Consider the following 27,731-nt stretch of genomic DNA (forward strand, 5'->3'; position numbering starts at 1 on the left):
CAGGGCGCTTTCACTGGGGCGTGGGGGATGAAACCCAGCACTCTCGGCAGAAGGGCTCCATTCCCAGAGTTGACAGCAAGTGCAAAGGCCCTGGGGCGAGAACGTGTCTGGAGTGCTCGAGAAAAAGCAGGTGTCCGGAGTAGAACCAGCAAGCCAGGAGGGCGAGTTAGGAGGTGGTCACGTGACCCCCCCAACCTTAGTGCAACTTCCCAGTGTCCCCCCCACCACGTGCAGCACAGAAGACGGCACAACGGGACAGATCCTGGGACTCGGCTCACGACATCAGCACGGAGTGGAAGGTCATGGGAGAAACGAAATCGCCTTGACCTTGCACTAAAATCCATGTGGATTTCAAGGACACAAGGCACAAGCAAATAGTTTGGGTTTTGAGTCGCTAAACAAAACGATTCAGGAAAGTGCCTCGCGGGAATAAGGAACAGAGGTGCCCGTTGAGCGCATTTCATCGGTTTCCCAGAAAATACGCAAAACCAGAACCGGATGTCCCCAAAATGTCAGACTGCCTCTGTCGCTGGTCTGCCCACCAGCCCAGAAGCAGCTGCTTCGATAAGAGCACGACTAGGACAGAGCACGCGGTCTTCTGCAAGGCGCTCACCACGCCATCTCAAATTGTGCGTGAGAAGGTGTCCGTCCCTCTCCGTCTACACCGCTGAATGAGTGAGCTCGACGTGCACGAGATCGACGTGCATTCCATACAAAGTACGTGAGACACTCGTCGTCTGGGGGATGACAGCCGGGGCTTTAGACAAGACACAAGGTCACTTTCAGGAGCCGAGTGATCCCCCAGGGGACACGCAAGGCCACACGCTGGGCGCCGTAGAATCACAGAGCGAAGGGCTTGAAGACACAGGAAGCATCGCCAGGCAGAACTTACGGGACTCTGCCTGCGAGGCAGCCACGGTCCGGTGCTTTGAAACGCGGTCCCTGTTTCCTGCTTCGGCCGTCTTCCTCCTGCTTTTACGTCCTGCGTGGCGGTCGAGGATGAACACAGGGTCCGGTGGCCAAGGGCAACCTGCGCTGACCCTTACCAGCCACGGGACCCAGTGTTCCTGAAGGGCAGCCACAGGAGAAAAGACTGCCGATGACGTGAGTTAGGGTCAGTGCCAGGCGGGCAGAGAGCTGCACCCACGGAAAGGCAGCCCATGCCACGGCACCCCACCTTGACGGATTCCACCTCTTCCCGCCCCCTTGCCCTCCGACTTCCTGCCTGTATTAACGCTAGACGCCAGTCTTTCAGAAGACCTCTCCTCACCATTTCCTCGTCTCCTGATTCCTCACGCCCTGTGTCCGGGCATCTGACCAGCAGCCCAGAGACAACACAACTGCGACCCACGTGGGGAGAAAGGCCACCTCTCCACATATGCCGGGGGCTGGAAGGCCTGCCTGCAACCCCAAGGAAGTCCCTTTGGGGGAGGAGCTTCCGGGAGGCGGGAAGGACTCATCAATACCCCCGTGTGCCAGCCAGAGCTCCCCGGGGGACACGCCCATAGGATGTGTGTGTGGACACGCAATTGAGAGGAGCTGTGGGGCCAGACAAGTCCGAAATCCGTAGGACAGGCCGGCAACCTGGGAACTCAGGCAGATGTTGTACGTTACGGTCGTTTTTTTTTAACATTTTTTTAAAGTTTACTTATTTTTGAGAGAGAGAGACAGAGCATGAGCTGGGGAGGGACAGAGAGAGAGGGAGACTCAGAATCCGCAGCGGGCTCCGGGCCCCGAGCCGTCAGCCCGGAGCCCGACGCGGGGCTCGAACCCACAAGCTCTCCATTACAGTCTTGAGGCAGAATTTCGTCTTCTCTGGGAAACCTCTTTCCTTTTTTCCTTTAAGGCTTCCCGCTGATTAGATGAGGCCCACCTACATTACGGAGGGCTCGTCGCCTTCACTTAACTGGCGGGAGACGTGGTTTAACCACACCTGCAACGCACCTTCGCAGCAATGCCCACGCTACTGTGCTTAGATAGCTGGGTGTGAGCGCCTAGTCAAGCTGGGCAGCAGACCGGCCACCAGGAGCTGCCCGACCTGCGTTCCGTCTTCACGTAGACCGATCACGTCTTCAGACTTCCTCCCGTTCCGTTTGTCTTCAAAATCGGGATACGTTGTTTTTTGCTCCCTCGGGCTGAACGGTCCAAGGCACCAAGGACCCCTAACGTTGCTCACTCCGAGCCAGGAGGCAAGGTGTGCTACAGAAAGCGTGCCGAGCGCTGGACTGGAGGTCCGGAGGCCCGGAGACCACAACCCCAGCCACTCGCTCACTTCGCGTCCCAGTGCGTCCACCTCTCTAGAGTCCCATTTCATCTACGAATCGGGCACAAAAACGACTACCTCGTTGGGATTTTGAACGTCAAATGGCAACATTCAGAAGAGTATTTGTAAGCTTTAGAATTCTGTGCAAAATCATCATCACCATCATCGCCATCATCCCCAACATCACCACCACCATCATCAACGTCACCACATCATCACTTTACAGGTTAATTTTTGGCCCCTCGGATTTCAAACGGTGAAATCTTAACTCCCGAATGTTAGCGTTTGCAGAGAGGGCTTTTAACGTTAAACGTGGTCATAAGGGTGGGACCCCAGTTGGATGGAATTATTGCTTCCACAAGGAAAGGGTTAGACAACAGAAAGCCCCTCCTGTCTCTACATACGCGCAGAGGAAAGACCGGCGAGTAGGTGGCCATCTTTCAGCCAGGAGGAGAGCCTCGCCCGAAACTACATTTTCTGGCACCGTGACCCTAGACTTCCAGCCTCCAACACCGCGTGAAATAAACATCTGTCGTCTACGCCTGTGGCGTTCGGCTACGGCTGCCGGAGCTGACCGAGGCCACCGCCAACATCACTGTCTAATCTACGCCCAGGGGCCACTGTAAGCGCCTCTCCTCCTTCTCCTCCTCCTCCTTCCTTTCCTTCAAGAATCATCTCTCTTGGGATTCTCAAACCCAAGCAGGCACCAGGATCTGAGAGGGCTCCTCAGAACTCAGGACACCAAGCCCTGCCCTTGAGCTTCTGATTCCGTGGGACCAGGGTGGGGGAGGGCTGCGCATCCGCATTTTCCCTCAAGTCCTGGAGTGTCACCGATGCTGCTGGTTGAGCGTTTGGAGGAAACCATGAAGCAAATGTTTGGCCAGATGAACTCATGGAACGGGCCACGATCTCTCAGAACGGCAGCCGAGGAGCACGAGTGTTTTGCAGGGAGCACATCTGATCCTCTCAAAGGGCGCAGCAAACCATCGCTTCAGCCACACTCTGGACAGTAAGGGGTTCCTCTTTCACAACCGGGAGGCGGGCGCCGTGAGCGAGAATGAGAGCCGAGCACTTCGTAGGCGGGGCTCGAAGGCTGAATCGCATCTCTGCATCGTCACGGTGTGAGAAGGCAGGGGACACGAGGGAAGGACCCAGCTCCCAGAAGCCGCGGAGCCCGTCTGGGCATGAAGACCAAGTAGCCCGGACTCTGAATCCGCCGGTCACGTGAACAACGCTCGCAGCATACAGAGTCCTGTTACTCAGCTGCATTTTGCTGAGTAATTTTGCATCATTATCATTTCCATCGTTATAATTTGCATTTTGCTGGGTCTTCCAGACCCATTTGGGCACTTGACTGATTATCAAAGGAGAGACAGATGGCCTGGCCTCGGAGCTGGTGCCGCCCTGCTCCCGGGAGTGTGTACCAAGCATCCTGCCAGGACTCCCGTAAGGGGTGTCCCGTCCCAGGGGATTGCTGCGATGACGCTTCAGTGGGGGGAGGGGGGGGGACCCACGGGGGAGGCCACCTATATGCCTTTGGTCCTGGACGCCATCACGGCTACTTTCCGGGAGCACCCCGTGTCAGTTACCAGGCGATGCCCCAGAGTCGGAAACGGGTCTTCTGTATCCCCAAAGGGCTTACTGTGAAACAAGGACATCAGCTTTCCTTTTCTAAGCAGCTGAAGCAATAGTTTGACTTGAGAAAAGTAAAAGGACCAAAGAAATGTTATTTAATGACAAAAAAAGAAATCTTTAAACCAGGACCACCAGCAAGCCACAGCAAGGCCCTCGGGGCAGACGCAGGCAAGTGGAAGGTGCCACCGCGGCCCCTAAGCACCCCCAGCAAGAGGACGCTTCCCGGGACGGTAAGGGCGGCCTTCTCAGACCCGTTAACAAACCGGGAAGTCACGTCCACGACCCATTTTGCTGTAAATGCCTGAAAGCCACAAGATTCGAGACCACAATCCAGGCCCACCGCCGTGGGTCAGCGACGGTAACCTTACGGGTGGTTTTTAAACAGCCAGCCCAGGGTTCGGAGCAGACTGGTTCATTCTCAAGACATCAAACCCGTCCTTATGAGCAAGGCCTGAGAAGGGTGCGCACCAGTTCTGAGTCGGAGACCTCCTGGCTCGGTAAGAGGTAAAAATCACCTCCAAATAAAAATGACGGTCACCTGGGTTTTCCTGCAAGTGGAGACATCCGACCACATTCAGGGTCAAACAGCATTTCTGTAACTTAGCCCCGCCCCCCCTACACACACAAATCTGTTTTCGCCCTAAACCATCTGGTCAGCTGCATCGAAATCATCCATCCAACAGGATTTTTACTCAGCTGGAAAGGGGAACAAGGCACCCCGAGAGCGACCACGCGGACGGCCCTCAGACACAACCCGCGGAGAGAAAGAAGCCGGACACAGAGGCCACACGGTGTGTGGATCCTTTTCTACGGAATGTCCAGAGCGGGCAAATCCACAGACAGAAAGTGGATTCGTGGTTGCCGGGGGCTGGGGGTGGGGGAGAGTGGGGGGTGGTAATGAGTGGGGTGGGGGGGGAGGGTTACTTTGGGGGTGATGAATCCACACAGCACTGAGGGTTGCACAACATCTGGAATGTTCTCAGGGCCCCTGAAACGCGCCCTTTGAAATGGTCAAAACGGCCGACATTGTGTGATACATACCAGCACAATTTAACCACGAGGAGGTGGTGGCTTTGCCCTCCGCCCCGGAGCCCTGTGGCCACCGCCGGGCTGGCGTCGCCTCCCTCCACTCCGGGACAGCAGGCCCCGTGGGGGTGCCAGACGACGGCAGGCCGCCTCCCCACGGCAGAGCCACAAAGCGCCCCCCTTGCAATCGGCCCGCAGAGGCTGTTCGCACGCCCACAGGGGTGAATGGCTGCGGGCTCCCGCCGCTCTGCCCACCGGGAAGGAGGGCTGCGTCCGGACGGGCAAACCGAAAAGCACCAGCGGCTCCGGCGTGAAGGGGGCGCAGGCTCCGAACCAGGCAACGTCCCCGCGAGACGGGCCGACCTCGTGCTGGACACACGGGTCCGTGCGGAAACCGCGTGGCCTCCCGCGACGGCGCACGCACGGGTGGTGCGGCTCTGGGCGCTCCTCTTACCTGAAACGGGGTCTGGCTGTTGTAGTTCTTGAGTTCCTTGTTCCCGCCTCGGAACAGCAGCACTCTGGCACAGCTGTCCTGCAGGGGGGAGAAGAGAAGCCCGTTTGTAGGCCGGTGGCACAGACGTCCTCCAAAGGGACACGCTCCGAGGCTCCGCGCACAAGAAATCCGGGACGTGACGCAGGTCTGCAGGGGGCGCCTCTGGTCACGGGGGCGGTGAGGAAGAGGGTGAGCGCAGGGGGGCGGGGAGGACGGGGGTGAACGCGGGGGGGTGAGGATGGGGGTGAACACGGAGGGGGGGTGAGGATGGGGGTGAACGAGGGGGGGTGAGGACGGGGGTGAGCGCGGGGGGGTGAGGACGGGGGTGAGCGCGGGGGGGTGAGGACGGGGTGAGCGCAGGGGGCGGCTCCAGTCACCAGGGCGGTGAGGACGAAGGGGAACGGCCCCGCACCCTCCCGGGTGACGCTTAACTTCTCTAAACACTTTGGGATGACAGCTTGGCAGAACCTATGAAAATGCGTAACGTGTGCACCCCACGGCCGAACCCCTCCCCGCCTGAGGGCCGTGTGCTACAGAATGTCTCGCGCGTGTGTGTAAAATAGAGGGAAAACACGTCAGTAACGCACAGAAAGAGAAGACCTGGACAAGGCATAAATGTTCTGCGATAAGGGAAGCGGGAATACATTCCAGAACATTCTTCGCCTGGAAAGTTGTAGGAAAAAACAAGGTAGATCCGCAAAGCCTGACAAGAAATAGACCCAAGAACTTCCAAGCAAAACAAGTCTCAGAACAACAATACGGCTTAATGAATTTCCTTCATGCTTTAAAAGCCTCTGTGTTGTAGCCAAGTGGAGAGCAAGTCTGGAGGGAGCGTCCCGGGGCGCAAGGGAGAAAGCGTCAGGGAGTCAACGGGGGGAATCTTTTTTTATTTTTTCCCATACTTGCATTTTTTGATGTTTCTGAAAGGCAGCCAATATTCACGTTGTGTGTGTGTTTTTTACAATGAAAATAGGTCTATTCCTGTCCGTTTATGGAGCACCCACTATTTGCACACCGGTGTGCATGCACCCTGCAGGAGGGAGCCTGCCGACAGCCCGGGGAGCACGACTCACGGCCTCCCGAGTGCACCCCGGCTTCCCCGTTTTTCCCCGCAGAATCCAGAGACGACGGGTGTGACCGCCCAGGGCACCCCGCCCCAGACCTGAAGGGGACCTGTGTCCTGGGGAAAGACAGGTGCACGCTGTGGGGTCGCAGGACCTCGAGAACAGCAGAGCAAAGACAGAGTGGGCACCCATCGACAGAACGGGGCCAGAGGCTGCCCAGGGCTGGAGGGACCGAGGGAGACGTGGGCTCTCCCGGGGCGCTGCGTGGGGCGATGGAAGGACCCGGTACTCACTGTGGTCATGACTGCCAGCTGTGGGTGAGAATCCACGGAACCCTATATTTTAGGGGGGAAATTGTATGGTGTGTGTGAACTATTCCTCAATAAGGGCATCCTGGATGAGCACAGCAGGAAGCGAGAGCAAGAGACAGACACAGAGAAACAGAGACAGAGAGAGGCAGACACAGGGACAGAGACACAGGGACACAGAGACATAGACATAGAGAAAAAGAGACAAACAGAGATAGAGACAGAGAAAGAGAGACAGAGACAGAGAAACAGAGAAAGACACAGAGACAGACAGAGACACAGGGATGCAGAGATAGACACAGAGGTAGACAGAGAAAGGGAAACAGAGACAGAGAGAGGCAGACGCACACAGAGAGTCAGAGGGACAGGGCACCACCTGGACGGAAGTTTCCATTCCAGGACAGTGACGCCAAGCCAGAGCAGAGCAGGGTCTGGCGAAGCAGTTGTGAGCTCTCAGGAGCCAGCTGGGGCCCCCCCGGCCCTGTGACCCGGCCAAGGGGCCCCGGGGACCTCCGCTGTGCTGATGTGAAGGGGAGGCCACACACAGGAGGCGGGGACCCTAGCTTTGTGTGCTGCAGGCAGGGGAGGCATCCCAGCACCGCGAGCCGCTTCTAAGACACGGGTGAGGGCCGATCTGAGTCCTGCAGAAAGGATTTCCCGGCCCCTGTGCTCCCACCTGCGCCCAGGTCCCAGGGCCCCAGGGGCAGCTCGGGGCTGACCGCAGTGGCTGTCTGCATCGCTGTGGATGCTCTGTCGCACTGATTTTCTCCCCCTCGCATGTGTTCGTGTAAAACTTTGAGTAACTCGAGAAGTTTAAGAAAACCGGAAAAGACGTATCTGTGCTCGGGAAACAAAATCTTTCAGATGCGGGATGCCATTACATCCAGGGTTAAAAAAAAATGAAAGCCGGCATGTCAGGTGGTGACAAGCCCTGGACAGCCAGCCCGAGGCCAGAGCCCAGGACAGAGGCAGGTGCCATTTTATTCCAGGATCTCAAACTACACTTGCGGGGGGGAGTGGGGAAGGGCGACTGGAATCCCGCACAGCTGGTGCTGTGAGGAGGTTTTATTAGGACACAGGCCCCCAGGCTCTCTGGTCCTGCCCCAGCCCTACCCACCCTGCCTGGCTCCTGGAGCCCGCCCAGCATCCACCCTCCTGCCGTGAATTAGCCTAGCTGGGTCCTGTTACTGACAACCCAAAGGAAGTCAATTAAATTACTTACACAACAGCATCATCATGCCAGAGTGAGCAAGATGTCTGTGGGGACAGAGGAGAGGGTATTTGAGGAAACTGAGGCAGAGAAGGGAACTGGGGCAGGAGAACGTTGGTGGGGGCACGTAAGAGACAAGAGAGCATGAATCCCCTGGGGTGGCAAGCAGGGGACCGCAGCTGGGACTCAGGGGACATGAATGTGGCCGGGAGCAGGGAGGGGGATCTCCCCTGAGCCACACGGGCTGCCCCGTGTGCCCTGGCCCCGCTCAAGGGCGTGAATGAGCAGCCTGGAAGGACCACCAGCCGACAGTTCCCAGTGGCAACAACCAGGACCGGACAGCCCCGCAGGACCCCCGATTCTGCAGGTCCTCGTAAACGCTCCCTACTTGCTAAGTAAGCACATTCACCGAAAAGTCCCATCAGAAGCGCTGAGAATAAATCCTCGCCATTCACACCCTCCCAGGTGGGATCCAGCCAGGGTCCCTTCCTACAAAGGGAGTGTGTGCAAGTCAGCATTAACCCGCCCAGAGACACGGTCCGTCACTCTAGTCCCTGCCCGACTTCCACGTGAGACCACGTCCCACAGCCGTCTCACGATTAAAGGGTAAACGGTTCGTCCGGCTTACTAACAATTATACCGTGTGTGTGCGCGTGCGTGTGTGCACAGACGTGGGCGTGCGAGTGTGTGTGCACGTGTGTGCTCTGCCGTGCAGCATCCCTGCTATGGGCTAACAGGAGGCCCATTTCACAGACAAGGCAGCAGAGGCCCGGAACGTTTAACTGAAAAACCGCGGCTTCAGAAAGGGAGAAGACGCGTAAGCCGTGGCCCAGAGGAGGGCTGAGGGGGACCCGGCTGCTCCCTCCAATGGCTGCCGGCTGCCACGTTCCTCCCTGAGGCGCCTCCTCTGGGATACACCGAGGTGCGTTTCCATCCTCTTAGGTAAGTCAGTCGAGTATAGACGAAGCAGTCTGCACTTTTTTTTTTTTTGACAGCCAAAGCATCAGGAAGAATATCGTCTCCACTGCCAATTATCTTCTGGGCAAGGCCTTTCAGAGACACTTAACCAAACTGCCTCCTACCTCCCTGAGGATCTCTGAGGCTTGCTCAGCCCCCAGCCAAGGCAGGCCATTCCTCTGGGTCACCACCTGCTGCAGGAGCCCGGATGTCACCATTTTCACTTTATACACGAAGAAACAGGCCCAGAAAGCACATCCGTCCGTGCCTCAACCAGTGGACGCTGACTGTCAGCCGGGCCAAGTACCGCTCTGGCTCCCGGGGACACAGAGCACCATGCAAATGATAAAAGAGGGTCATGTGACAGAGAGAGGGAGGGCAGGTGGTCAGGGAAGGACCCTGAGGAGGGGGTCCCTAAGCTGAGCCCTAAACCAAAGAAGGGCTGGATGACAATCAAGGGAAGTGTTCCCAGCAGAGGGAGCAGCAAATGCAAAGGCCCTGGTCTGGGCTACAGGCAGCTGGGGCAGGGGGCAGGTGATGGGTGCACAGGAGCAGGTGACAAGTGTACAGGGGCAGGTGACAGGTGATGGGTGCACAGAGGCAGGTGACAGGGGCACAGGGGCAGGTGATGGGTGCACAGGGGCAGGAGATGGGTGCACAGGGAGGGTGACAGGTGCACAGGGGAAGGTGACAGGTGACGGGTGCACAGAGGCAGGTGACAGGTGCACAAAGGCAGGTGACAGGGGCACAGGGGCAGGTGAGGGGTGCACAGGGGCAGGTGACAGGTTACAGGTACACAGAGGCAGGTGACAGGTACACAGGGGCAGGTGACAGATGCACAGAGGCAGGTGACAGGTGATGGGTGCACAGAGGCAGGTGACAGGGGCACAGGGGCAGGTGAGGGGTGCACAGGGGCAGGTTACAGGTGCACAGGGGCAGGTGACAGGTGCACAGAGGCAGGTGACAGGATGGGTGCACAGAGGCAGGTGACAGGGGCACAGGGGCAGGTAAGGGGTGCACAGGGGCAGGTGACAGGTGATGAGTGCACAGGGGCAGGTTACAGGTGCACAGGGGCAGTGATGGGTGCACAGAGGCAGGTGACAGGTGCACAATGGCAGGTGACAGGTACACAGCGGCAGGTGACAGATGCACAGAGGCAGGTGACAGGTGGTGGGTGCACAGAGGCAGGTTACGGGTACACAGGGGCAGGTGATGGGTGCACAGGGGCAGGTGGCAGGTGATAGGTGCACAACAGCAGGTGACAGGTACACAGGGGCAGGTGACAGGTGCACAGGGACAGGTGACGGGTGCACAGGGGCAGGAGATGGGTGCACAGGGGTGGGTGACAGAGACAGATGACGGGTGCACAGGGGCAGGAGACTGGTGATGGTGCCTAAGTGACAAGTGACAGGTGCATAGGGGCAGGGGCCTTCGGGTTTGTGTGAGGGGACCTCCCATCACAGGGACACCAGCAGACGTGCGCGGTGCAAAGCCACTCTGGTTTCCACGGAAAGTGCATCAGAGAGAAGCAAGCCTGAGGGGATGACCAGCCGGGGGCGGCCATCAAGGGAAAGACATCAGCCGCCAAGGGCGGGAGGGGCAGCAGGGAGCTGAGGCTGCCTGGGGCCAGAAGTGGCCGCGGGGAGCAGGAGGGCAGCCGGGACTTCAGGAAGCCATGGAGAGAAGGGGGCTATTTACACGGTGGGAGGAGCCACCTACGTGTTTTCTATGAGGCACCACCGCCAGAGCTCAGGGCAGAGGTGTTCTCTAGAAAGTACCAAAGGCCACAGATAGGTCTGCCTGGGGTCACCATGGAGACAACGTGGGTCACAGCACCGTGCGGCACATGGGGGTGGCCGGCTGCCGGAGCAGGAGGGATGGAAACCTGATGGAGGGGCAGGTGAGGAAGCTCCAGGGAGCCCCCGGGGAAGGTCAGCGGGGTCCGCACACAAGCAAACGGGCAGACAGAAGAGGAGGCAGGACAGGGTGGCAAGATGCCGGTTACGGGTTTGCCCAAAACCGCCCAGTCAAGGCCACGGCCTCAAGGCCACAGCCAGGGATTGAATTCCGGATTTGCAAGTCCCACCCGTGTTTTCACCTCTATGGCACGGAGGCGATCTCCCCGTCAATGCCACAGATGTGATTGGCCAAATACCCCAAACTGTAAGGTGGGGACTCGTCCCCAGTTTGAAACGAGCCTGTGTGGGTGGACGGAAATCTGAGAGGTAACATGCACGTAGTCAGGGAAAAAGAAAGGTACAATGAGCCAGGAGATTGAAATCGCCAGAGCAGCTGGAACGCGGCCCCCCAAAGACCACACCTGACCGTGCTGTGGCCCACGGTGCCGTGGCCTGACGTGTGTCCGGGAGCCCCATCCCCACCAAGCCAAGGGCCACAGTTATCTGTCCCCGCAGCCTGGCGGCGACAAAAGCTGGGCAAGTTGGGGGCCCAGCGTTGCCCCTTACATAGCCGAGCTGCCTGGGCCAAGTTCCATCTCCTGATACTTGTACGGCAATGTCAACCAATGGCACCCACCACAGGTTCACTGGGGGGATCTAAAGGGACAGTCCCTGGGCGCCTGGGTGGCTCAGTCAGGTGGACGTCCGACTTCGGCTCAGGTCATGATCTCAGTTCATGAGTTCAAGCCCTGTGTCGGGCTGCTTTGGATTCTGTGTCTCCCTCTCTCTCTGCCCTTCCCCAGCTCACATTCTGTCTCTCTCTCTCTGTCTCTCTCTCTCTCTCCCCCAAAAGTAAGTAAAAACATACAAAAAGATAGATAGATAGATAGATAGATAGATAGATAGATAGATAGATAGACAGACAAATGGAAAGTCCCTGTGGACGCCCTCCTTCAGCAAGACACAGCCCCCCCAGAGCCCCTGAGGACGACCACCCTGTGATGACCCCGTGGAGGCAGCCACCATGCTGACGGGCACTCCACTGACACCAGAAGGGGCACAGAGATGCAGCCCGTCTCTTCTTACCTCGGCTGCCACCGGAATAAGAGGCAGGATTATTTCTCCTCCTCCACACAAATTGGTCTGGCCCAGTAACCTCTGAGATTTAAGACCCCCTCCCTTCCTTCATTATCGGAGCCCAAAAAACAAACACCAGGCTGCCTGCCTCCCTCTGGGGCTCCAGGAAAGCCAGCACGAGGCTGAGGGACCTGGCAGGCTAGACACAATTTGCTGCTTCCAATCAAAGCCCCAATTAGTTGATTTCATGAGAGAAGAGAATATTCTGATCGCAGTGTATTCTATTAGAAGTGTGCGGATGAGGCCTGCCCAAAATTGATAAAACACACACATCAAATTCATAAACCTGGATGCTTTCAGAGTTCACGGGCAGAGGCTTGGCAAAAGGCAAGTTAGCAGCAGCGGTGGGACTATCGGCCTCTGGCCACGAGAGCCGGCATTTTCGGCACCGTCGTCACCACGAACACCTTCACCTTTACCAGCATCATCACCATCATCCCCATCGTCCCCATGACAGTCACCATTTACCCAGCATCCACTGTGTGGCTGCTATACCACCTGTCTGTTATGTCTCTTAGCAACCCTGGGAGTTAGGGAGGATTGTGCCTACGTTACCAAAGGGGGAATTCAGAGCCCAAGAGAGACAGGAGTGCGCCCCAGAAAACGCAGCAAGGTCACGGTTTAGGCCACATGGAGCCCAGACTGCCATGTCTCCCTGCACCGAAAGTTCACTTCACGGTGGCTGTTCCTTAAGTCCTTTCCCTGCAGCCTATTCTGACCTCATGACACGGTGTCCCCACCCCCGGAGCAGTCTATGATTTCCCAGAGTGCTCTGGATGTGCTCCTTGGACGCCCCCTTCTGCTTGAAGTTGCAAAGTGGTTCCCCTGGCCTGCACTGAGCCCGGCCTGGTGCCGCAGGTGAAGCACACATGGGTAGAAAGGAGGAGCTCAGCACAGTGGTGACAGAGGAGGGGACGGGGCTCTGGTCAAGTCCAATGGAGGTACGTGCGGGACAAAGACTAGGAGACTCCGCTGCTCCTAGAAGTTCATCACAGGTGCCTGGAGGACGTGGCTACGGGGCTGTATCTCTCTGAGTCACGCTGAGATGCCGTCTGAACCACTCCTCTTGCTGCTTCGGTCAGACCCTCCCAATGGTTAGGGGAGGGCCTGAAGGAGGAGATTAAAGGCCACGCCAGCACCCCAGGGAAGGAACGAGGGATTCACGAGGCTCGATCCCAGAGCACCCGCTGACTTCCAACTGGACATGGTGTCCAGGGGCTGGGGGCCACCGAGCCCCGAGCCTGTGACCCTCCACAACAGCCCCTGGAAGGTAATGCAAGCGGGGACAACGCGATGCGTAACAGGTCACTGAACCTTAGCATCTGGACCCGTGCTGCAGAGCAGGGATGTGAAGGCAGGAGCGGCCAAGGGCTGATCTCAGGACCCTGGGGAGGGCACGGCTCTCACCCAGCCACGGGGCCCCCTGGCACACGGGGAGGAAGTCGCTCAGCTCTGGAGCAGGGAGTCCGTCTACACGCATGTCTGGGGAGGGTGTAGATGCAATCTTCCCGGCCCAGGCTTGGCAAATACAGCCCACGGCCCAACTCAGCCTGTCGTGCCGGTCTTACAATTCAAGTTGGATCGGCCAGAGCCACACTCACCCATCCATACATCGTCCGTTGCCGAGTTCATACCGCAGTGGTGGAGGGGAGTAGCCGTGACAAAGCCCGTGTGGCCCACAGAGCTGAAAATATTTACTAAGTGGCCCTTTACAGAAAATGTTTGCTCCTACGAGAAAATACCTGGGAGGAAAATCCTCCTAAGGCCCCTGGGGTAAGGGTCTTCCGGAAGCCGTCAGCTGAGAGGTAGGGACGGATATGGGACCGGTAGAGTGATGCCCTCTGTAAGTCAGAGTAGAAGTGAGATGTTTTAACCTTTCCTAATAAAATGCCACCGGCACCTTCAGAGACCATCTTGTCCACAATTATTTCAAGTGACAGAAAACATTTTTCCTGTTTTTTTTTTTTTTTAATTCATGATAAAATATGCTTGAAATCTACCGGGGAAAATTCTTCGCCTCTAAGGCAGTAATTAAGAAGCACATGTTGGCACAGCTGTTTTGCCAGCCACGGCCAAGCCTCACAATGTGCGTTTCCCTGGTGCAGCCCAGCGAGGTAGCTCCCAGCTCCTAAAGCCGTCCCGACATCCAAATGCCGTGTGGCGTCTACCGACCCAGCTGCACGCAAATCCCGCCGATACGATTCCATTGAGGAGGAGGCTGCAGCTGAAACCCCACCCCACCCTCCTCTGGCTGAGCCGCTCTGCCGTGCCAGACAAGCAAGAGACCCTAAAAGATGGCAGTTTATGCCTCTGAGAAGGTGGGTCCAAGGGGGTCCAACGGGCAAGGCATAACCACGGCCCGGTCCTGGGCAGTCCACCCTGGTTATCTTGCAAAAAGGGCGCAGAACAAAACGACACGACTAATGTTGCCAGGGACCCATCAAGAGAAGGCTTGACCAAGGGCGGGATATCTGAGTTGGGTCTGGAAGGACGCATAGGAGTTTTCCAGGGCAGAGAATCTAGGGACGTTTAAGAGCTAGAAGCAAGGTGGGACTTCAGAGTGGCTGAAGTCTAGGGACGGCCAGCGAAAGGACACAGGTGCAGACAAAGGCTGAAGATTTCACTCAGGAAGATGGCATCACACTGGGAAGACGGCGCTGACGGCAGAGAAGACAAGCAAAGTGCCCACTGCCTGGGGGCCCCCCGAAGATCTCCCCTCTGTTCCTCCAGCTGGTGGAGCCCCCCAACGTTCTGCTCAGCTCTCAGCATAGTGTCCAGACCGCACTACCCTCCAGAGTCAACGTTCCTTGAAGTCAGAGAAAGAAGAAAAGGAGGGAGGAGCTGAGAACACCTTCGATACTGGTGTCCAGAAGTCATCTGGACTTGGAGCCTCGAGGACGCTGACCCTCCTCCCACCCCCGTGCAGGGCACAGAAGCCGTGGCTTCAACCCGCTGCCTCCCAGAAGCCCCGGCCGCTTCCACGGCCCCTGGGAGCATCTCCGCTGTCTTCAGCGTCACTACGGTGCCTCCCGGAGGGACCAGCGGGGTGTCACACGGTCCTATTTAGGAGTCACGCTCCTGAAAGGCAGGGGTCGTATCCCACCCCTCAGTGCACGCCGGGCAAGCTCATCCCCAGCTTCCCGTGGTCTCCTATCTAACACACAAGAGCGTGTGGTTTTGTTCACATCGAGGCTCCGCTTGGAGGTTCAGCCCCTAAAGAAGGGACAGCAGGGGGCGCCTGGGTGGCTCAGTCGGTTAAGCATCCGACTTCGGCTCAGGTCATGATCTCACAGTCTGTGGGTTCAAGCCCCACATCAGGCTCTGTGCTGACAGCTCAGAGCCTGGAGCCTGCTTCCGATTCTGTGTCTCCCTCTCTCTCTGTCCCTCCCCTGCTCATGCTCTGTCTCTCTCTGTCGCAAAAATAAATAAAAACATTAAAAAAAAAAAAAGAAGGGACAGCAGTGCCTTGAAGAGACGCCCGCACGCCCACGTGCACAGCAGCGTTGTTCACAACGGCAAGGGGTGTGGGCACCAAGTGCCCATCAAGGGATGAACGGGCAAACAAACCGTGGTCCCTGCACACAATGAAATACTATGGCGCCATGAAAAAGGACGCTCTGCCACCTGCCACCGGTGGACCTTGAGAACGCTCCGCTCGGTGAAATGAACCAACGCAAAAGGACAAATGGGGCAGGATTCCACTGGTACGGGGTCCCCAGCAGAGCCAGATGCACAGAGACCCAAGGTAGACGGTGGGCGCGGGGGGCTGGGGAGTTGGTGCTTAAAGGGACAGAGTTTCAGTTGGGAAAATGGAAAATCCCAGAGACGGATGGGGGCTGGGTGCATAGCAACATGAAGGTAGTTAGCGTCACTGAGCCACACGGTTAAAAATGGTCAAAATCGCAGATGTTTCTGTCGTATACGTTTTAGCAGGTTAGAAAGAGAAAGCCACCGGGAGCTTGTTCGTAACGCAGCAGTGGGAAGGTTCGCCTCCGTGGCACCGTGGTCCTGTGGGAGTCTTGCGGGTCCCGGAACCATCTCGGGGGCTCTATCCGCCGCACCCTTCCCGTTCCTCGGGTCCCATCTGTCCCCCGCCCCCCACACGTCCCAGCAGAGAAGCCACCCTGGGGTCCCCAGGCCTGTTCTGGAAGGCAGACAGTGTGGTCGTACAGCCTAGGAAAGGGCTCTGGCCGGGCGTCCGCTCCCTTCGCTTCCCCGCGCCCTGGCTTCCTCTCTTCCACAACGGGGTAACCATCCTCAAAGAAGCAGGTGAAGGTCGCACCTTGCTGTGGCTGGAGGCGTCTCCCCACGTTCCTACGTGAAGCCCTGACCCCCGACGCGAGGGATTTTGGAAATGGCTCTCGAGGAGGCGCTGAGGGTTCCATGCCCGGGTCCTGACGGGACAGCGCCCTTGTCGGAGGAGACACAGAGGGCAATGATCTCTCCCCACCGCGTGAGGACACAGACAGAAGACGGCCGTCTGCAGCCGGGAGGGGCTCTCACTAGGAACCAAATCTGCCCGCGCCCTGATCCGGGACCTCCAGCCTCCAGGCCTGGGAGAACAGATGCGCGTTGTCTGGGGCCCGCCTGCGGGGCCCTGTGGCGGCCCCTGTGCCGAGTCGGACACCGCCCCGGCTTGCACGCCCACTCACCTGGTTGTAGAGGGCACAGATGTGCAGGGCCGTGTTCCCGGAGGCGTTCTGGGCCGCCATGTCCGCCCCGTAGAAGAGCAGGTGTTCCAGGTGCTGCACGTGGCCGTACCTGCAGGCCTGAAACGAGAGCCCCGCCGTCGGTCAGAGAACCGCCGCGACTCCCCAAGCTCCCCGGCAGCTGCGGCGTGGCCGACCGCAGTCCAGGCCCCAACACACGGGCACCCACAGCGCCCTGAGCTTCCGGGGGCCCACCAGACCCCTGATGGGGTACAGGGTGGGGGACCTCATGCCGGGACGAGGACGTATGCCGGGCTCCCAGGTTCCGGGACCGCAGGTCTGTGAAGGGCCCCGATGCCCCTTTCATTCAGGCCTGGGGGCCCGAAGCCCAGGGACACACGGGGCACCTCTCCCCTGGCCTTGGGGGCTGGCCCCCCAAAATGCAAACCGGGAGGCTCCGTCCCTGGCCTTGCTTACCCAAACCCCATCCCCCCCGGTGGGTGTGAAAACAGCCAGAAGGGGTGCGTCCAGCCCCTGCTGTGTCCAGGGAAGGGAGCCCCATTACTGCTATAAAATGTAACCTACCCGCTGAGGGGCTTTCTGGAGGCAGGGGCCAGGCAGCCCCATGGGGAGACTTCTCCCTCCCTGAGCCCTTCAAGGAGGTAACACGTGCTATTCACAAACCACCAGGGCTCTGGGGTCAAACAGATCTGTGCCCAAGTCACGGACCTTCCATTTTCCAGAACTTTCCCCCATGAGCCTATGTCTTCACATGCAGATGTAAACCCCACTCCACACAGGGCTTTCATGAGAATCACGTAGGAAAAGGGACCCGAGAGGGCCTGCGCGATGCCTGGCGCCAGGCCGGCCCCCGCCTGCTGCTCACAGGGAGCCGGGAACCCCACGCTGCGACCAGGGCGCTGCCGTCCAGCTCCCGCAGGGGGTTCAGGGTATGCCACGCGGTGTCGGGCCAGGCAGTCAGATCCAACCGGCCCCCCCACCCCACCCGCCCGCACTTTCCCGGCACCCCGGGAAAGGCCAGCGTGTGGCCGTCAATGGGCAGCATCGAAGGCACGAAAGCCAGTGTCCTCGTGAGACACGACAACCCGGAAGGGAGACGGGAAGGCCAGGGAGCGGGTCCCGACCCGCACTTCCTACGCCGAGGGTGGCCACTGAGGCGCGCAGCGGGAAGGACACAGGCCGGCCAGGATGGGGTGGGCACTCTCACTGTCGCGCATTCCAGATAACTGGGCGGACTGGGGGGCTGCCCCTGTGCACGGTCTGCGGGAAAGGGCGTTGCCTCACTGAGGAGTGGGAGATGACAGGAAAGACGTCGGACCTATGACCCGGAGGAGCTTAAACAGAAAACCCGAGAAACGCCCATCGCACGGCTGTGCTTCCCGTGGAGCAAAGTCACTAATTCACGAAGCAGCGTTGTCTGGATGCGGGTGTCTGACCTGCCCTCCCTCTCGTCCTGCGCTTCCTGGGGGGCCCCCGCCGCGCTCTCAGAGGTCGGGGGGGCCTGCCCTGCCCCACCACTGCCACGGGCACAGCCCACCGGCCTGGACAACCGGCCCCAAGCTGGGGGCACGCGGGGGCCCCGTGAGGAACAAGGCCGAAGAACAGTCAGAAGCTTCCTTTCTTCCGGGACAGCTGGCGGAAAACCCACCGAAGCCTACGGCCGCTGGGGTCCCCCTGAAGGAGAAGGGGCACCGGGGAGAGAAAGGGAGGGAGGGAGGCCAGACACGAGACAAGGACAGACACGCACACAGCCCGTGACAGAGCCCCCCTCAACCGCAACGATGCCCGAACTTCCCAGGACACCAAGCCGGGGAGGAGTTTTTATTTCTTCTACCAGGCTGAGTTGAGATCTCTGTTCCTTAGGTCAAAGGGGCCTTGGCTCATCAGCTGTCCCCAGAGGATGGGAGCAGAAACCGCCCCCCACCACCACCGTCAGCAGCCGCGATGGGGATCGTTGATGCAGGGGAGAAACACCGGCAGGTGAACGGGGGAGGGGGAAAGAACTTGTGGGAGCCTCACAGACCCCACAAAACTCTAATTACCGAAGGAAAGAGAGGAGCTCGGCAGACTCCCCCCACCGGGTCAGGCGGTCAGAGTTAACGTCGCCGGGGATGGGCAGTGTCACCCCGTGCCACCCGACACGTGAATGCCAGGAACACGATGCCGGCCCTACGGTAAGTATTCCCGCCACAACGCACACCCCGGACCGCTGCACCCGAGCTGAGGGGCAACCTCCAAAATGCCTGCCCTGTGATATCACAGGGGTCCCACGGACCCTCCCAGATGGCAGGCAATCCGTCGGGGCCCCCCGAGGGGAGCCTTTCAGTACAAGGGATGGTCGGGGGGCGGGGCGGATGGGGATTATATCTCTTCCGGAAGTTTGAAACGAAAATAGTCCTGTACAATTTAGAAAGAGAAACCAGTACGTGCTTGACACAAAGACCTTAAAGCTCAGGAAAGGAAGAAATCTGTGCTCCCCCGAGATAAGCTACACTAGCTGTCCCCCGCCCCCGCCCCCCGCCGCTTTCTTTTGGAAAGGGTGTTGTGGCTTGTGGCCTTCGAGAGGCAGCTTGAAAGGGAGGCCAGAGGCCAGAAAGCTGACATCTAAGAAAGCACTTCACACTCCTGTATCTTAACCATTTTTTACCAGGCGCTTTCTGGGAAACGCATGCGTGTGGGGCTCCACCCCACATCGACTGCCTGCGAAACTCCTGGGCATGCGTATCTGGAGGAGAAGTGTCCCCACGAGATGTGGGGTTCATCCCAGCCACGCCAACACCCGCCCCATCACTGGCCAACCCCATAATCTGCAGTTAAACTAGGGAAAAGGCCACTCCTTCCTTCAAGCGCTTTACTGCCACCTGCTGGCCACCTGCTGTGACGCAGCCACAGCCCTAAAGGCGCAGCCGGCTGAGAGGCGTCCCCGGGGTCCTGCAATGCGGTGGGAACAATGCAGAGTTCACTGCATTGCAGACGCGCAGCAAGTGCCTCTGCTGGTTCTGTGCCACCAATAAAATTCCTCCAACCACGCCACGCTCAGGCATTTCTCCTACAGCCCGTGCTCACAATGTGAGCCGGGGACATCACCGCCAAATGCTCAGAAAACAACATTCGCACCCCTTCAGCCCTCACCTGGTCGGGAACTGAGGTGCCCATCGGTGCACAGACACTCTCTCGCCCAAACGCAAGCAAACGTGGCTTGCTGACTCGAGCCACTGGCTGCCCCTGGCCCTCCGTTCTGTGGCTTTCAAAGGCCGGTTGTGGCCTTGCTGCCTGCCCCAAGGGGAGTGGAGAAAACGTGCTGAACTATGTCCTCCCAAATTCCTATGTTGGAGTCCTGACCCCCCAGCACCCCAGACCATGACCTTGTCTAAAGACAGGGGCTTTGCAGAGGTGACTGAGGTAACAACACTCAGTCTGCAGGGTGGGTCCTAATCCTGTGTGACCAGGGTCCTTGTAAGAAGAGGGGATCAGGACCCAGACACACAGACAGAGACGACCCCATGAGGACACAGGAAGAGGACGGCCGTCCACACACAAGGAGAGAGGCCTCGGGAGGCCCCGGCCTGGCCCTGCCCACGCCTGGACCTCGGGGAGGCTACACGCGTCTGCTGTGTGAGCTTCCTCGTCCGTGACTTTGTTACGACTGCCCTAACCAACCAGTGTGATCAGTTCAGATCAACCACTCTGAAAGTTCCAGCCTGAAATGAGGACGCAGGAAACGTGTCATGCTAAGGGCTCCAAAAGGAAAGAGGATCTTCGACATCCTGGCACCCGCCCACTTTCCCTACAGGGTCTGTGCCTTCCAGAACATGGTGTCTGGACATTAGACGCTTCTGGAGACTTCACCTACGTCATTCCAGGAGAACGCAGGCTCTCGCTAAGGGGAGAAGGTGGTGCCCCTGCCATCTCGGTCTGGGGTCTTCACCCCTCCCCTCCCCTCCTGGCGCCTCCTCCCCTCTCAGCCCCAAGGATCGAGGCTGGCTGGAAAGACGATCATTCAGTCCCCCCGGAGGCCCACGGCAAAAGATGCCCCGATCACTTCTCCGGCGGGATCCTGGCTCAGCTGGGCAGGGTAGGGGCACGGGATACGGATCTGACGCCCCAGGTCAGTACGTAGCAGACCGCCAAAGCAAGGTGAGGCACCTTCCTGCCGCTCGGACCGCTGGAGCCCTGGGGACTTGGCGGCTCGCGGTGCGTGGTTGGAGCCGGAGGGCGGGACTGCAGCAACAGTGCGGGTGCCTCCTGCGTCCAGGGATAGGCTCCACCACCGTTGCGGGGTCCCCATGCCGACGGCCCCAGGCTGTGCTGTGCTCAGCCCAAGCAGGCGCCATGGAAATGCCGTCTCTAGGCGCACCTGTGACGCCCCCACCCCGTGAGGCCAGGGACGCCACCTTCGCTGGCCTGAGACAGTATCCGCCCATCACCGCGGCCAGGCTTGGAAGCTCCGCTGCGCGTGAAGCCCTCCCACCTGCTCCGGTCGGACCTGACCACGCCCCGTGGGAGTTCCCGGTCCACGCCTGTGCTCCCGTCAGCCCCAGGCTCCCCCGACATGGTGGGTTCCCAGCGCACCAGGGAAACCCCAGCTTAAAGGAAGACCAGAGTCCATGCCAGCCGGAGGCTAACTCCTTCAGCCAACCCACGTTCAGGAGCACGTGTGGTGCACAGGTGCAGAGCCGAGGCACCCCCGGTCCTGCCCTCGTGTGGCTGGGAGCTGGGGACGCAGCACCCACACAAACAGACCAGGCACTACACCGTGCCATGAGCGCCCTCGGAACCTCCCCAGGGCCAGTCCCCTTACCATGGGGGCTCAGGGAAAACTCCAAGGACCTGGGTGGGGGGAGCGGGGTGAGGGAGGGGAGCCGCGGCCATAAATTGTTGCATTTCTTCCAGGTTAAAACTCCTAATTTAAAACTTAGAATAATAAACAGCGGCCAATACACATTAAGATGAGTGACAAAAGGTCTTTTAAAGGACTGTTGAGGCAATCAAATGATATCCATAGGAAAGCCTGTGAGCAAAGCGGTGAAGTGCTCTCTGAGGGTCGCATATTATTTCTTACTGACAACAGCCAGGTAATGATGCTGGCCTGGAGCGGGGGGGGGGGGGGGGGGGGGGGGGGGGGGAGGGGGGGAGACCACGGTTGGGCGTGGCCTGGCCAAAAGGACTGCGATGGGGGCGTGGCCGGGTGAGGATGAGTGACGGGGGCGTGGCCAGGCAAGGAAGATGGGGATGGGGGCGAGGCTGGGCTAGGGAGGCAGGGACAGGGGCGTGGCCAGGCAAGGAAGATGGTGATGGGGGCGTGGCCAGGCGAGGAAGGCAGGGACGGGGGCGTGGCCAGGCAAGGAAGATGGTGATGGGGGCGTGGCCGGGCGACGTGTCTGGGAAGGAGGACACGGACGGGGGCGTGGCCAGGCAAAGATGATGGTGGCCAAGAGGACAGTGCACTTACCTCTGTAAGTAACTATAGTAAGCGCTTCACGTGAATTTTTTCCTTTAACTGGAGAGCTCTCTCTATGAACGATCACTAAGCCAATTCTAGAGATTAGCAAACCCGCTCAGAGAGGGCAAGACGCTTGCTCAGGCGACCCAGGCAGTGTTGAGGGGCTGCTAACTCGAGGCCAGACTAAGTTGGACTGACAGCACGGGAAGGGAATCCCCCAGACCCGGGGGGGGGGGGCACGAGGCCCCACATCGCAGTCACCAGCGTGGGAACGGGCGGCTCCTGCACCCGCAGCTGTCCCCTCCCTGGGGGCAGCCACCCTCCCCAGAGCGCCCAGCCTCAATGACATGTCCTAGAGTCCCGACACAACCAGACCCACCGTCCTCAGGTCCCTCCAGGGTGCGGGAGAGACACACAGGAGGTCGGAACCCGATGTTCTGGGGTTGTGGGAATGCACCTGGGTGTTTTACGCTTTCTTCCCTCTGCGGCTTCGAACTTTTTGACCGTCTCCGTGTTGAGCGGTTAGAGTAATCCCGAAGAGCAAAGAATGTGCAGACAAGCGGCGGACAAAAACGCACACTTCCAGAGTAGGCCTGCAGGGGGCGGGCGTCCCTAGGCTCCGCGTCCGCAGGTGCGGGCTCCGCCAAGCTGTTCAGCACCTGGCCTTGGCCGGGGAAGCAGACGGAACCGCCACAGGACCCCGCGAGCTGGCCTGGCTGTGGGCGCGCGGGATCCCCGGAAGGGCGCGGAGCCGGGCGGCCGGGACACGGCTGTCCCCACTCCAGGGTGCGAGGCACGGGGACAGACTTCTAAGGCAGAACCCGAGACCCCGGAACTCCGAGGTGCTTCTCCGGACCGCGGATGCGCGGTCGCGTTAGGGGCGGCTTCTGTGAAAGCCTGGACGCCGCGGTGCGAGCGCGGCTAGCAGCGAACTCGGCTCAGGCAGCTGCTGGCCCCGCGACCTCGGGCGGGTCATTCACCCTCTCTGGGCCCGTGAACTCCTCTGAGTAATGGAGGCCAGCGGGTGTCTCCTAGGGCTGCTCCAGGGTGTGAGCGATGGGGCAAAGGAAGCAGATCCGGACGGCGGCAGAGCCGACCGGTGGTGAGAATCTCGGAGGACCACACGGTGGGCCGTTCTCTGCTTAGTGCCTTGCACCCACCCCTCACTGCCTGTCACGGCGGGGACACGCGAGGCAGCAGGGCTCAGGAGGCAGGGACTTGTCTTGGGCCACTTCCTCTGGATAACCCGGGACCTCCAGTAAGGACCCGGCCCTCCCGCACGCTGTGAACAAGAAACCCACCACCGGAGAGCGGCACACGATCTTGCCGGGCATGGCAGGAAGCAGGACACAGCAGCCCTGGGAGCCCAGGCCTCCAAGCTCAAACTCAGCGCCAGGGGCTGGGGCCCTGGGACCAAGAGGTTCGGTGGCTTCGGTGCCTGCTCGCTCTGACTCCACGCTCGAGTCTCAGGGATGGGACCCGGCACACGTTTCTGGGGACCAGAAATCCTGGCTGGAGCCGGCATTGCAGGCAGCGACGGCAGGACCCCAGGCACACGCTCACCCTTCATCTCAGCGTGAGACAGACAGGCCAGGGGCCAGACTGCCACAAGCACCAGAGAGGACAGTGACTCTAGCTGGGAGGCCTCCAGCCGGTTGAGGGCAGGGGGGCCGAGAACCCGGCTAGGAGAACTCCGCCAAGTTGGGGCCCTGCAGCCGGGGTCAGGCCGTAGCAACTCCCCACTCCCATCTTCTGTATTTCTGGTGCCCTGACACCTGCCTTGCTGGCTTTGGAAGGTGTGCCCCTCGCAGGGCAAGTCCATTCTGACAGTAAAGGAGTCGCCCCGAGGGTGACTCGCAAATGCAAAGGAGCCCCGCAGGGCCATCACCCCCACCTGTCTTGCTGGGCTCCCACCCTCGGGGCCATGACCCACCTGTCCTGATCAGCCCGGGGCAGGTCCCAGACAGCCAGGGACAGCCCCCGTGTGCCAGAGCCCCGGAAGTTACCCAAACTAGCCAAGCCTCAGGCGGCTCGTCCTGTTCCATCCGCTTCTTCCCTCAGAACCGTGGTGAAAGCTCTTGGCCCCGTTTCACTCCCCCTCACCCCCCACCCCGCTGCTTCCCCACCCAGCCTGGTGCCTCCTGTGCGGCCCCCTGCACCTGCCCCTCCTCTCGGATCTGTGAATAACACACCATCTTTCCAACGGCAGCCGACTCCTGATGGGTTGGCTTCGCTGTGCCTGAACGGTGGTAGGACCTATGGGGGTTGGGACAGGCCAAGAAGTGACTCTGGAAGCACCCAGACGTGCAGCCTCGGGGACCAGAGTGAGAACAGGGCAGGATGAGCACAGGGACTGACGTTAGAGCCTTCTCACGGCCCCAGGGGGCGGCGGGCCCTGCTCACACCGCGGGAGGGAACCGGATGCCTCCCCAGGCTGCGGGGACGCTGAAGAGCCAGGGGGGACCCGGCACGCAGGAGGCCCGGTGGGGTGGCCCTGCCTGCACCCCCCGGCCCACCTGCCACACCTCAGCACTCCTTGGCCCTCTGACCACAGCGGGTCCGGGGCATGACCCCACCCGGACTGGGTAAGTGGGGCCACACGGTGGCTGAGGGAAACCGACAGGCAGCCTAGGAGGTGATAAGAATCACGGCGCGTCCAGAGAACGGCTCAGAGCCTCTCCGTGCCCCGGCCCTTTCCCCCTGCCGTCCGGGGCTGATACTTCCCGTCTGCTGTCCCAGACCCACGGACCACCCTCCTCTGCTCGGAGAGTCCCCTCCACCATCCCGGCTGTCCCTGCTTCTGAGAACACACTTTCCCCTCCTTGCCTTTGATCCATGAAAGACTATCTGAGCCACAAGGAGGAATTCTTTTTTTTTTTTTTTTTTTTTTTTTTTTATTCAGTAGGCTTCATGCCCAGCATGGAGCCCAACACGGGGCTTAAACTCACAACCCTGAGATCAAGACCTGAGCTGAGACCAAGAGTTGGACGCTTCACCGACTGAGCCACCCGGGCGTCCCACGGCGGGTTCTGTTTCTTTACGAGACTGCAGTGGACACAACCCCGGACCCCACGGTCGCCGGGGGGATCAGGGAAACTTGTGCCCTGGGCATGGAAAGGGGCACGGCACCGGGCGGCCTGTGCTCGGAAAGCACCTGGTGCCATGCTCCATCGGGGCACCCAAGACGCTAGGCACAGAGAGAGCCCACAGCTCCAGACGACTCCCGCCTTACAGAGACGCAAGAGCCTGGCCTAACCTTCCAGCTTCTCTAGAGAGGTCAGAAGTTGCATTTCTAGGTAAATAGAAATTTACTGCTGGCGACCAATTCAAATATCTCAGAAACTCCGCGAGGGTCAAACGAACTACTGGGAGGGTGGGGGTGGACTGCTACTGCCCCGCCCCACCGAGGGGGGTCGTCAGGGGTCACGCGGGTGGACGGCAATCGTGTACCTGGTGGATCTCGTGCCAGCCGTTCTCGTCCCGGCAGCACACGGCCGCGTGTTCGTGGAGCAGGAGCTCGCAGCAGTAGGGATCGCCCCCCACGATCGCGGTGTGGTAAAGGGGTGTGAGGCCATAGCTGTCTTTGTAATCCGGGGACGCTCCAAGCTCCAAAAGGGTCTAGAAATAAACACCAAACATGTGGTCATTGGTCTCGTGACCGCTTTGGCAGGAAGTGAATCAAGAAAGAAGCACGAGGGTCACACTCCGCCCCCGGCCAAGGCTGACCAGGCCCTTGGTTCCCGCCCTTCCCAGGCTTCCCGGAATTCAGTGGGTGCCAGCTTGAGACAGCAAGGTTTCTGGCCCTGAACTAGCACGTGGTGCCGGCATGCAGGACGAGCATCCGGGAGCTCAGGGGACTCTGTGCAGACACGCATCCGTGTGGACACACACCTGCAGCACTCAGAGACCTCCTGTGCCCTGCTGACCCCCCCGTACCAGCAGAGAGCAAAGAGAGGACGGCCTTTGCGAGAAAGAGAGAAGGTGCGCATACAACCCAAAGTACAGCGTAGAACGATCTCAGTGTGCACCCCGAGGGGGCAAGCCCAGGAAGCGCCGTCATGAACACTGGGTTTCAGACGAAGCCAGTGGACGAGGCGCAGCCGATGTGGACGGGGCCCCCCCGCTGGGGCTCCTGGAGGCCCCCCCCACCCAGGGCCAGGGCAGGTAGAGCCGGGGCAGTGGGGAGGATGGGGGCTGGGCCCACACCCCGGATGGGCTTCACGGCCCACGAGGCTGGCTCACGGCCCGCAGTCCGGGTCTGCGGCCGCCCAGGGTGGGTGACGTCCAGTGCTGCCCCTTCCGGCTGAAAACGCAAGCCTCGGACTGAACCAGAGGGACAGAGGACCTTCCGTAGACACCAAGTTCTAAAACTCCCAGGAAGAGAGCGTGGGGGGCCCAGACTACGCTTTCTAACCTCAGGGGGAACACAGTTCAGGGTCAGTTCCGGTGGCCGCGGTGGGGTGGACACAGGGCACGCTGGTGCAGGCAGGAGACCAGACAGGAAGGAGGCGTCCCCCATGCGAGACGGCCCCGGAAGGTACCTTCAGGGCCACTTGGTTCCTGGCTCGGGCGGCTTTGTGCAGGGCCGTCATCCCGTCTCTGGCGCGGAAGTCCAGGTGAGCCCCGCCGTTTCTGAGAGCCTTGATCGCCTCCGCGGGGTCGTCCAGCTGAGCGGCTAAGGTCAGCGGGGTCTCTACGGGACCCGAACACACGCAGTTCAGAACCACTTGGGAGACAGCCAGGGCCCGTGGCTCCCTAAGCCAAGTTCAGAGTCTACAAGGGAGCTGGAGGACGTGACCCCAGAGGTACCGCGGCTCCCACCCGCCCGTGAGCCCCGACATCCACACGGTCAGTCAGCATGGCTCCGGCGACCCCGGGGACAGCGGAGGTGGTGTTTGGGGTCATACGCAAGTCAACACGGGGGGCGGGCCAGAGCTTCCCCACGATCCCCTTGCGGGCTAGGGGTCCGAGAAGCCGCCCGCTGCCCTTGCCCCGGGTACCCAGAATCCCGCAGCACCATCCGGATGCTTCCTTTTGGGAGGAGTGGCCCATTAGGGCTGTAGTGGAGGGTCTGCAAGGCAGATGCCCGCCTTTCACCTCAATTTCATGATGTTTACGGGCATCTCGGTGGACGCCAGGACCCGGCTGTAAGTGAGGGGTGGAGCCTGTGCCCCGTGGCGGTCTGGGCGGGCAGAGACCCGCACTGCCGTCGCAATGGCAGGGGCTCGGCTCGATAAACGGCCGGCATGAGGGCTGGGGCGGGAGCCCCGGGGAAGGAAAGATGAAGCCCGCCCCCCTGGGGACAAAGGTCAGGAAGGGTCCCCCACCGCCCGCCCGGTGCAGCTGACTCTGGGCCAGTCTGTAGCCGGCTGTGATGGGGACGCCGACATCTGGTCTAAGCCCATCTTCTCCACCCCTCTCGGTGAGTGCCCGCCACCGCCACGGCCGAGCAAGGCACACCGTTATGATGCGGTTCATCTGAGAGGCGTTTACCTTGCAGAAGAGTGCCAAGGGCAATGTGACGGCACGCAGCTCCCCAAGACCCGGACACGGCGCACACGGCACGGGATGATGAGGAGTCATTCGGACTTGAAGCACATTTTGAGAATAAAGGGACCGGGGCATCT

The 27,731-nt window shown here is 60.0% G+C and overlaps 1 protein-coding gene across 1 annotated transcript in view; it reads right to left on the reverse strand.

Annotated features, from left to right (window-relative positions):
- Positions 1–27,731, reverse strand: part of SHANK2 (SH3 and multiple ankyrin repeat domains 2) — a 490,643-nt gene that overhangs the window by 357,185 nt on the left and 105,727 nt on the right. The window contains exons 7-10 of the mRNA XM_042957704.1: positions 26,646–26,797; positions 25,555–25,722; positions 16,644–16,760; positions 5,379–5,456 (exon numbers count right to left, since the gene is read on the reverse strand). Of these exons, the coding sequence (XP_042813638.1) occupies positions 5,379–5,456; positions 16,644–16,760; positions 25,555–25,722; positions 26,646–26,797 (515 nt within the window). The remainder of the gene's footprint in view (positions 1–5,378; positions 5,457–16,643; positions 16,761–25,554; positions 25,723–26,645; positions 26,798–27,731) is intronic.

This window comes from Panthera tigris, chromosome D1 (assembly GCF_018350195.1).
Source record: "Panthera tigris isolate Pti1 chromosome D1, P.tigris_Pti1_mat1.1, whole genome shotgun sequence".
NCBI classification, from domain to species: Eukaryota; Metazoa; Chordata; class Mammalia; order Carnivora; family Felidae; genus Panthera; species Panthera tigris.